The sequence below is a fragment of the Alligator sinensis genome, unplaced genomic scaffold (genome assembly GCF_000455745.1).
Source record: "Alligator sinensis unplaced genomic scaffold, ASM45574v1 scaffold806_1, whole genome shotgun sequence".
In the NCBI taxonomy this organism is placed as follows: Eukaryota; Metazoa; Chordata; order Crocodylia; family Alligatoridae; genus Alligator; species Alligator sinensis.
The window spans coordinates 568,277-579,907 of NW_005842521.1; the positions used below are offsets into that span (position 1 = coordinate 568,277).

General features: G+C 40.9%; 1 protein-coding gene across 2 annotated transcripts in view; it reads right to left on the reverse strand.

The window, feature by feature from the left end:
* Window positions 1-1,105: 1,105 nt before the first annotated feature.
* The window catches only part of SMC1B (structural maintenance of chromosomes 1B), a 67,728-nt gene continuing 57,202 nt past the window's right edge, over window positions 1,106-11,631 (reverse strand). For both annotated transcript variants that reach the window (XM_006031658.3, XM_006031659.3), the window contains 5 exons: window positions 9,318-9,472; window positions 5,323-5,474; window positions 4,382-4,451; window positions 3,207-3,317; window positions 1,106-2,899 (listed from right to left, as the gene is read on the reverse strand). In XM_006031658.3, the coding sequence (XP_006031720.2) occupies window positions 2,789-2,899; window positions 3,207-3,317; window positions 4,382-4,451; window positions 5,323-5,474; window positions 9,318-9,472 (599 nt within the window). In that variant the 3' untranslated portion in view covers window positions 1,106-2,788. The remainder of the gene's footprint in view (window positions 2,900-3,206; window positions 3,318-4,381; window positions 4,452-5,322; window positions 5,475-9,317; window positions 9,473-11,631) is intronic.

Sequence of the window (11,631 nt, forward strand, 5' to 3'; positions counted from 1 at the left end):
GCCACTGTTCCTTGCCTGCAGGGCTCCATGCAGTAAGCACTTTAAGAGCATGCTGTGCAGAAAAGACAGCCATGGAGGTATCATGTGTGTGATATGGGGTGTGCACACATTACTTATTCTCCTTGTTTCCCTCTTACAGCCCTATGATTACTGTGCTGACTAGAGAAGTGATAGCCTTATTCTCAACCTCTTTGCTTGGTTTGAAGCAGGGCACTATTGTTGTGCACTATTTTAACTTAAAAAAAAATAAATACTTAAAATTATTTTTCTTCTCCAGTGCTTGCTAGCTAATGCACAGAACACCATGGTGTTTCTTCTAAGAGACTGTTTAGTCCTCTAATTCTGAACCCAAGGTCAGTAGATAGAAACTGAAGAATCCAGAAGGAAACGCTGCATAAAGCAGCAATCAGAAAAACTTTCTACTTCTAGTATAGTGTAGCTTTGTGCATTTGAGCTTTGCCTCTGAAATGCAAGCTCAAACTGGCAAGGGAAAATGAACAATAGCAGGCTCTCTCCTGTTCATCACTCGCATATCCAGGACTACAACTTCTAAAGCCATTCAAATCAATGACATGACTGGTTCTAAATATGACTTGTGTTCATAAAACATGGTCAATAAGGATGACAGCTATCGGTGTTTCACCTTCTCCAGCAAATGAGTATCAAATGCACATCCTTCTGTAAGTAGGATGTGACACTTGTTAAGTTAAATAATACCTATATGCAGTGTTTATTTTATGCCATTTTATATGTTTTGGACACATTATTCCTTGGTCAGGTACTAGAGGCGATACATCCATTTTCCCACAATGCACTGTGAAAGCGTAAAGAGTAATGTGAATGTCAACCAACTGGATTCCTTAAGCATAGTGAATATTGTAAATGTAGTCTTTACATTTGCTGCAAATGAAACACTGGTTTGTGCACCTGATTTCTGGTCTTTGCATAACACTAGGTTTGTTGCATCGGTAAATTTGTTGGCAGGAGCTGAGAGAGTGCCTTTGTTTGTTCTGTGGTTGCTAATGATCACACCCCTTTCAAAAATGCATACTTGATTACATTCTACAATTAAAAAAACTGTACACCAGATTTTTAACAAGCCTTTTTTAATAACTTATAAATTCATATGTCATCTGCTTCTTGAGAGTTCTCCACATCTTAAAAAAGGTGTGCCTTTTACGGCTGAAACTACATCATCAAAACTGTCAAAATAAGCATACCAGTCTGTGCAACATTCTAAGTTTTTCCTATGTCTTGAGCTATATATTCATTCTAGTTTTTCTTGCAGACAGACTAGAAAAGTCTACTCTTAAGTAAAAATCAATGAGTGGCAATTCAACATTGTGTGGAATAAGAAATAGATTACAACCAGTTAAACTGCTGTGAACTCATGCAAAATTAAGAACTTGTAATGACAGCACTGAAATCTTAACAATGGTCTATAGGTATAACAAGAACCCAAAAATATCTAGGACTATGACTAAGGGTAATGCTGTTGCTTTAACTACATTTCTTCCATTTGAGGTCTATCAGACTAGAAAAACCAAAAGATTTTGAAAGCGTGTTTGTTAATTCAGCCTTAAAGAACTGTCACAAAAGTTTACTAGCCCGGAGACTAGATGAAGTCATGCAGTAAAGACTGATAATGAAAACTGGTCTCTTAAAATGTAGCTCTTATGGAATTTAGTAGTTTTGTAATCCCCAGGAAAAAAAAAGAAGGATCAGAGCAACATTGTTAATCCCATGGAGTAATTTGCTCCATTAACTGTCCTACTGACTATACTGGAACTACTTATGGTGTAAATTGTTCAGACTGAGTTAAGGTATCACCATTTGGCCTTGCCTAGTTTCAGCTTTCTTGGCTGTATATTTTCAGTCATCTGTCAGCAAAATAAAAGGAGAGATGAGAGAGCTGCATGTATGTTTGACACTAATATTGCCTTCCCTGAATATGTATCTGTGTTTGTGTGTATATGTGTATATAGCTCTGCCATCTCTTTGTTTTATATGCATTTATTTCTATAGCTATTGCTCTGATACTGAACTGTCAACATGGCCATATAATATGAAGCTAAGATCAGTTTCCAAATCTAAAATGTCATAGTACTTGGAAGTTTTGGATTCAGTTTCAGGAAGAGTGAAATTTCTTGTGAAGCTGGTTTTCACAAGTGTTAGAAGACAGCATCTCTTCCCCTGCTTCTCTAAGGCAGAGGCTCAGAAAGTAAACTATGGAACGTTGTTTCTTTAACCACAACAAAGCTGAAACATTCCTGTAAGATTAAAGAGTAAAAATGTGCTGCAACTTTTTCCAACATCTTAACTGTCTCAAATCTAGCCTTTTAACTAGAACAAAAATCCATCCTTTTCAACTTTAAGGAACTAGAAGTTACAGAAAAAACATTTTAAGAACAGACACTTATTGAAAATTGATGCAGCAACCAGTAAACAGCCGTGTGTTACACACTTAATTTACCAGATTTTATATTATCATGACATTTGCAATCGCTCCTTTTAAAACAAACATTTTAAAGACATTAGACTCTAGTCACTAGAATCCAGCACTTTCAGTGATCTTTCAAAAGCTGACTTTGAATTTTTAACAAAATGGGGACATGCTTATACTCTATAACATTCATTTGTTCCTTCCCAAATTCAAATGAAATTCTTCATGGATTTTGTATATGAATGTACTGGTAACAATATACAAACTTAGAAACTTGTCATAAAGTAGACTGTAGAAATTCTAATATATCTTCATCCAAAGATAGTCCTAAAACTACCAAAGCTTTTAGTCCAGTGTGGAGCTGTGTCTCTGTTTCTTTCTTCTTTCATTGTCCTCAGTATCTGGATATGCAGTGAGATCAAGTGTGAACACCCGACTAAACATGAAGTCATCTTGCTGAAAAGAGGAAGGGCCATATCAATTTACAAAATTCAGCATATATATTAACATAAGCATGCCACAACTGATCATAAGATACTGTAGGTTACCAGAAGGATCCCTTCTTACTCAGTCTGTATAACAGCCAAATGTTTGAGTTGCCCAACAAAAACATACTTAAAGTTGAATTTTAAAAGAATTGCAGAGATCAGTGTTCTAAAGAAAAACAGTAACAGTAGCTGATACTGTTTAAAAAGTAACTTAATTGTCATATGAAGCTAATTTAAATGAAATCACAGGAGAGTTATAATGAAGATTTATGTACCTCTGGACAGACTCCAATTAATGCATCTGCTCTGGAATAAAATTCTTCCTTTAGAGAAATAACTATCATCTGAAATTGTTCCTGTGCCTGTTCCTTAATGAAGCTTGATACCTTTGGAGAGAAGCCAACGATTCCAGCATTAAAGAGGGCTTTGTCATTAACCAGAATGGCAGAGGAATGAATATGTTACCCTGAGAGAGAAAATTCAGTTTATAAATTGAGGAGGAATGGAATGGAATCATGTGGGTTCCCCAATATCACTCAAAAGATTTTCCAAAAATATATAGGTAAACAATCCACTTCAAGAAAGAACGCCACAGAGGTATGCCACATTTCTAAAATAATGGAAGGCACTTCACTTGATAGCACTTTCAAGGTAGGTAGATACCGTTGTATAAGACAAAACTTTAGTTCTTACTGTTTATATGTGATTTAGATTATAAATGTATATTAACCTGACACAACAGCAACAGAAAACATTCTTTACTACCAGCAAAAATGTTACAGCATAGAACTAAACTTACCTGAGGTAGATGAAAACATCAACCCAAAACAAAAGATAAATGCTAACATGACCTCTGTAGCTATATTGATACCTGTAAGTTGTTTAAACTTTCTCTGCCATGCAGTTTTAACTTCTATTTGCTTCAATGTCCTATATAATAGTTTCTGGTATACATATTTCAAAACTGAGTGTATTAGTTAATGGTGATTAGTGTTTTGAATAGAATATCTAACAGATGTATTTACAACTTGCAGTTACATGTACTAAAACCAGCCAGTTGTGGGAATCATTTGGTCCAAAAACCACCACCAAAATGAGTAAGTGTAAAACTTCACACAGCTGCCTGATTCCATTGTTATGCAAATAACTAGATGTTTTACATACAAAGGAAGCCAGGTGACTTGATGCTCTAGCTGGTTATTAAATGGAACTATTTGAGCAAAGAAATAATTATAATTGCAGAAGCAACCAGCTATTTGGCAGCATTTAAGGAGCACCTGTGTTGTAACTAATTTCTGTCTCTCACCTGGCCCATTTTGATAGTGATACAGTGTAATGGGTATTTTCTTTGTCCCAGACACTCTAAAGTAAACAACTATTCCTTTGCAAAAGGAGACTACTGTCTCATTAAATTACCTGTAAATTAGCAGAATGGAAGGAACCAACTTACTTTCCCAATATTTGTATTATCCAGTGCTGCATCTACCTCATCCAAAATAAGAAAAGGGGCTGGGCAGAAACTGCAAAGAAATTGTGCAAAAGTAATTTGCTCAAATCTATTAATTATTTAAGGTTTTAAGTTTGCTGCTTTATAACATTCTGACAACAAACAGAAACAATAACAAAAAAAGAACTGGAATGGTAAACACAATTTTAGATATTGTGGTAGTATTTGAGTGATTTTGATCATGATGTTTCAGGAAATGCATGAGGATTTTTGTGGGCGATTTCTTTTACTGGATCAACTGCACATTTAGGATAGATTTAGACAAGTTTTCAAGTACAAATCACTTGTCCTCAGGTCTGAGGAAAAAGTAGGTACAGCCTGAGCTCAGTTCTGTGTAAAACTCCGTAAGTAAATAAAAAGTTTGCTGGTCTTTGATATAGGAAAAGAAGGGACATTGTCAGTGGATAACAGACAAGAACATTTCAAAGGAGAGGAGAACCCTATTAGTGTAGATCAAAACCATTTCAAAATGGAAGAGGGTCATTAACACCTGTGAAGTGCAGACAGCCAGGAGCAGGCAGATTATAATGATCCATAGAGTCAATTTTTGTGTTGTTCTTGGTTCTTAATGTCCAGTAAACTTCTGAATTTTTGTTCCCAGGCTCAATTTTTTCAAGTGTAAGCTTCCTCTGAATACAAGGATGGTGAGGTGAGAGAGGGAATGGCTGTTCTGTGACAAGTGTTTTCCTATCCTTGTGTTTCTCTGTCTTCTAATCTTTTTTCTGTGATGGTTCATTTTAGTTAATGCTTGTCTATTCTTTAAAGATTCCTTGCTTAAAAAGTTGTTCAAAATGTATCCTGAAAAATACCATGCATCACTTACGCTCATGTCGTCGATGCCATATAAAGATGTTATGGTGAAACAGATTTTACCAGAAAGTTACCTGTGTATAGCAAACATGAGAGCCAATGCTGCCATGGTTTTTTCACCTCCAGACAAGTTGTCCATTGGCATAAAGCGTTTTCCAGGAGCCACACAGTTATAGCTAATACCACCTAGGTAAGGTTCCTCAGGATTCTCAGGACAAAGGAATGCCTGAAACAGATATGCCAATTATCTAGACTGATAAAGAAATACATGAAAGATTTACAGTTAATATTGTCGAGATCCAAAATTCTAATGATACTATAAAATCTGACTTTTTGACTGTACTTGTAGTAAGTACTTATATCTGTGTGCTGAAGAAAACCATTGATAAATATGTGTTTCTAGAAAGTGTCTTCATGTTGTGAAATCTTTGGGATGGGACAAACATCACTGAAAGAAGTCTCATTCTAGAGACTGATCAAACTGCACAGGATATAAAAATGATCTTAAAAAATATTTTCATTACTTTTTTTATTTTACCTTAATTGGATAAAATAATGAAAAATTACTTACGTTATACTTTCAGGGCTGCTTTTCAGCTTTCATAAAAAGCTTTTTTTTTTTTTTTTTTTTACAAAATGTAAATTTGAGGCCAATTTAAATTGACACCGCCCTTATTGCTAGGAGGGTATTACTATATGCAAGCTTTATTTGGAGCTGAGATCTGGTATACCAAGTATATTAAGAAAAATATTCCATCAGAAAACAAGTATTAATGTGTCTATTCTAAAGAAAAAAATTAATAAATTGCATGGCATTATATTCATTCTCACAATTACACAGAATTAGAGGTTCACCGATACATCGGTCCGATATCGGATCAGCACCGATATAAAGAAAATTGATCATATCAGAAATCCACCTGATGTGGCCAATAATTTGACCAATAAATGCCTGTGTGCACGCACAGCCACAGCACAGCACATAGGCAGTGAGGAGAACTGCCAGGCAGCTTAGAGAGCTGCATGCAGCTGGTAAGTCTGGTGTGGTGGAAGGGGAGGCAGGAGGGAAAGGGTGTTGGGGGTTCAGTTCAAGGCTCCCACGGTGATGGAGTGGGGCTGGGGCTGGAGCAGGGGCAAGCACTGCCCAGCTGGGGAGAGGCGGGCGCAGGATGGAGCCGCAGCTTGTCTAGGCGGCGCGAGTTGGGGGGGGGGTGGCTCCTGCCACTGCGCACTGCTCGTCCTGGAGCAGCTGGACGGCAGCTCCCATCACTCATCTAGGAGGGCAGGGGCGGGGAGGAGAGGGGTGTGCCCGAGGAAGTGCATGGAGCAGGGCAGGGTGGGCCGGGAAGAGCCCCATGCAGCCCCAGCCCCAGCCTGCCCAGATCAGGGGGCACATGCCCCCCATCTCCCATGCCCTCCCAGATGAGCAGCAGCAGGAGTGCTTGCCCCTGCTCCAGCCCCAGCCCCACTCCTCCCTCACTGTGGAAACTTTGATTTGCACCGCCCCACGCCCCTTTCTCCCCCCTCCCCTTCCACCACACCAGACGTACCAGCTGCACGCAGCTCTCCAAGCTGCTGCACTGGTATTGGAAATCGGATTAGTATTGGCCAATACGCCTCCTTAAAAATTGGCTATCGGCCCCAAAAATCTCTATTGGTGCATCCCTACACAGAATACATTCAGCCAAGTTTTCCCTACTGCACAAGACAATGAATACTATGAAGGGATGTCCTCTTAGAAATCCCTTAAACTTCATGGAAATCAGCTACAATGCCAAGATATGTTCTCAAGTTAGTTAGAACCCATTTGCAGAGATTGTATTATTTGGACAAAACTTTCCTTTGGTGGTGGTACTCTTTTACAAAAGCAGTCCTCAAGCTTTTTAGACTCCACACACCCCTCAGAAAATGCCAGCTCTTAGCTTTCACTCATTTTTTGACTACAGAAAAATAATAGAGCAGCTTTTCTCTTTCAAAGAACTCAGAGACCACAGCAGGGCAGAATGGCTTAGACACTATGGATTCCTATTGGAAATCTCTGTTTTTTTCTTGTAACTCATGTATAAATGTTTGCACAGTGAACAGTGCTAACATTGTGGTGCCCTTAAAGGGATCTGGCACCCTGGTTGAGAATCACCATGTTAGAAGAGAGTTTTGCATTTTCATCAGTTAGGAATGTAGGTGGTGGGCTACTGATGCATCTTTTGCTGTGTCCTGTGTCCGGAAAGTTTCCTAGCTCTCTGCTGAGGGGTGTCCCTTTCCTCGCCATACAAAGTGCTGTAGGCTTGGCACAGTTTGTATTCTACTTGATAAGAGTGGAACTTCACATATAGATTCTCTCCATGCTCAGCTATGCTGCTAGGAATAACAGAGAATAACTGGTGGAGAACATGGAAGCATTTCAATTCATTCTGCATGTGCAGGTAGAGGGAGCAGCCCTGCTAGATTCTGCCACCTTTAGTGCCCGGGAGTCGGGTGGGGGTGGGGGTGGGATGTCTTTGCAAGAGCTATTGGCACACATTATTATTTGGATAGCTATTTTATCTGGCATGCTTATTTGGATACGGTGTTAATTACCTAACCAAACTCCCACAATGCTTTGTTAGTTAAGTCAAGTGCCTAGCTAAACTCTGCATGGTATTTAGCCTTGTCACTCATTTCAAGAATTATTTAGGAATGGTCTTTTTCTACTTTGTCAGATGCTATGAATGGACTTGCAGAGACAGAGAGATGTTCTTTGTTCATAGCATCTAACCAAGTAGGCTGTAATCTACGAAAACTCTTGCCTCATTGAGTCTATAAGGTGCCCCCTGCCCAGCCTTCTGTTCCACAGGTATAAATTACACCCTTGGGAATTATGCATCTGCGCAATTTTGTGCGTAAAAGGCACGACTACACACAATTGCATACTTTTCCATAATTTAACTGCAGTGGGCTCTGTTCCTCCACCTCCATGATGTGGAGGCACAGAGACACACAACTGCACAGCTGGGTAAGTGAGGAAGGTAGCTCCTGCCTGTGGGGGTGGGCATGGGGTTTGTGGGTGGGCATAGGGGTGTGTGGGTGGGTGTGGGGTTCGTGTATGAGTATGGGCAACATGCCATCAGGCTGGGCTGGCCAGCTCAGTACTTCCATGTGGGGCTTCCAGCACTCCAGCGGGAAGCCACATGTGGAGGAACGGAGCAGGCCCGGCCCAATGGTGCGCAACTCCGTGCCTCTGTGTGTGGCTTCCTGCTGGAGTGCTGGAAGCCCCACGTGGAGGCATGGAGTCTGCCCAACACCACGTCACGCAGATCCTAGTCCACATGTCATCAGGTCAGGTCAGCTGGCTCCATGCCTCCATGAGGCGCTTCGAGCACTCCAGCAGAAAGCCACACATGAAGGCACGGAGCCCGCCTGGCCTGATGGCACACAGCTCCCGCTTGTAGTGCTGTGATCTACACATGCTGACACAGAGCCAGCCTGATCTGGTCTGAAGGCACGCAGCAGCGAGCCAGGCCAGCTCCATGCCAGCATGTACAGGCCCTGTTACTCAGCCAGAGGCTTGTGCCACCGGACGCTGCGTACCACTGCAGGGGGAAAATGTGTGGCAGGCTCACACCCCACCCACAAACCCACCCCCACACCTCCCCACACCCTTTCACAACACTCCCCACGAACCCCACACACACCCACAAACCCCCCACACACACTTGCATCCTGCCACACCTTCCAAAATCCACCCCCACATCTCCTAACCACACGAAGTACCTGTATATATTTCTAAAAAAGTTCAAATAGTGTTATATTTAGTTTTATTTGTAAAATAATAATAATAATAATAATAAAAGTAATTAATTTAGCATAATTTTGTGTTTTTCTGCACATAATTTTTAATTTTTTTGCGCATAATTCCCTGATATATAGTGGGTCTCAAGCCCAAGACTGAAACCAGCATGTCTTTGGAGAGTGAAAATGTTAGGAAATTGTACTATTCTGATTATTGAAGCTTTGAGTAGAGGATTCTTATTACAAATGAAAAGGAATAAGTCTGCAAAGCTTTAAGCCAAGTACCTGAAACATTACTCACCTGAGCACTACTGTTTCTACAGAGTTTCTTGTAGATCTGATCAATAGCTACTGAGACATGCTCAAAACATTTGCTGAAAAGTTCATATCTCCTTTTTTTCACCTGTTCAAATCCATGTCTACATAGCCTGGCTTCTTTTCTACTGGCCTCAAATGCTATGAAAAAAAAATTGCAATAAATATACTTAATGCTTCCTTTGTGTTATGTCATAAGATGTTTAAAACAATAATAGTAATCTAACACACAATAGAGTTAAGACAGTCAAAAACACAGAAACTAACCACAGTAAGCTTCACATTAAATTCTTTTAATCCATTTCTTAATTATCAAGCATAAAGAAAAGTAACGATTAAGTCATATTTATTAGAAAATTGTATTTTGCCATCTAAACAGAAAACAAGTTTAAAGCACATATAGTCAACATATTTATGTCTTAAGTTTGCTTCCAAATCCCAACTTCTAGGACCCAAAACTAGAAAAAAACTTATATTCCATGATAAGGGACTGGGTGCACAAATTGCTCACAATTGAATATTTATACTAAAGCATTTTATATGGCTATTTATTGTTTTGGCAGTAATTTAACTCTTTGCATTCTCAGTGGTAAGTTAATAACCAGAAGGTCAATTTAATTGAATGGTATTTTTGCAGCAATGCTGGTGTCTGTGTTCCAGAACTGATAAGTGAATTAGCCTGATAAGTGGATTGTTTTAAGAAACACAGATATTACTAATCAAATCAATTATCTCTAAAAACAATAAAACACACCATCTATGATACATCTGACTTCCAGAGATTCTGCTCTTTGGTGAAGATGAAACAGAACTAAGGACAGAATATTAAATAAGTAATTTAGAAATACACACAGAACATTATATAAAGTCATTAATATAAATGTGGCTGTGTCTACATGTGCATTAGATCCAGGAGCAGTTTACTCACAAGTAAACTACTCATGAGTAAATGCTCTCAGGCAGGCGTCTACACATGAAAGGAAGCGGAAACAGATTTGCTGCTAATGGTAGCAAACTGCTCTTGCTTCCCAGGGCCCTGCGATGAGCACCTGCTCACACCACGGAGAGCTCTACAGTCCCCCTTGGTGCTAGCCCAGGGGCTGGCAGGGAGCACTGGGCCAGGAGAAAGCTGTCTTCTGGCTGGGGCTGGAACACTGCTCCCTACCCCCAGGGGGCTGCCTGCTGCCAGGGCAGGGTCAGTGTCCTCCTGCCCTGGCAGCAGGGAGCTCCTGGCCCTGGCTCTTTGATCAGGGCAGGGGATTTGGAAAGACCTGCAGGGGAGAGATAGGTCCCAGCCCACTGCCCTGATCTGCTGGTGGGGCAGCTAGCAATGAGTGGGGCTTGCTAATAGCTGCCCAAGTGGTGGATGGGGCAGCAGGCCGGGACCTACCCTTCCCCTGAAGTTCTTTCCATGCCCTGCACCTCAATTGCTTGATCAGGGCACAGGGCTGGGACCTGCCCCTGACTGGGACGATTCCCAGCCTCTACTCTGATTGCAGGGGCTGAAGAACTGGGACCCTGTCCAGCTCTGTGATCACACAGATGGTTGGGGAACAGGCTGGAGAATTTGTTCCTTACTCAGCACCCTGAGCATGGAGCTAAGTGGAGAACAGGCTCCCGAGCCCCTGCCAGCAGGGAGCTCCCATCACCGGACTGTCTATACAAACGCTACTCTGCAGTAAGTAATCACAAGTAAATTTGCTACTTGCATTTGCAGGTAGCAAATTTACTTGCAATTAGTGAGGTTTATGGCGCAGTAAGCCTGTGCACATGTAGACGCACATGCTTACTGTGTAGTAAACTACACTACTGTGCAGTAAAGTGCCTCGTGTAGATGCACCCTGTCAGTTTAAAAGTGAAACTTGTCACAACCCAATTAAGTAGTGCCCATGTCACAAGCAAGTAAAACCATTCAAAACAGTTTTAGTCTGCACTAGGTTAACTAAGGGTTAACTAACAAGATGATACTAACAGTTTTTTTTGCTGCGCATGTCAAAAAGAAATTTATTGCTGCGCCACTAACTAGAAATGAAACTAACCTGTGCTTTACAGGAGAGGGGGGAGTCGGAAAGGAGTGGGCAAGCTCCGAGTGGGACAAAGGGAAGATGATTAACTTAGTGTCACTCCTACTGCGTGAAAATACAAACTTAAAAACCCAGTTAGCTACAGTCAGCAAAGCTGCTGCGGAGACGACAGCGTGCCAAAACCCTCTGTCGCCACCGGAAAATGGCACCGAGAAAAATATGAGCTGCCTCTAGGACCCAGAAAAGAAGGGTGGAGCCACGGAAGAACAGAGGGGA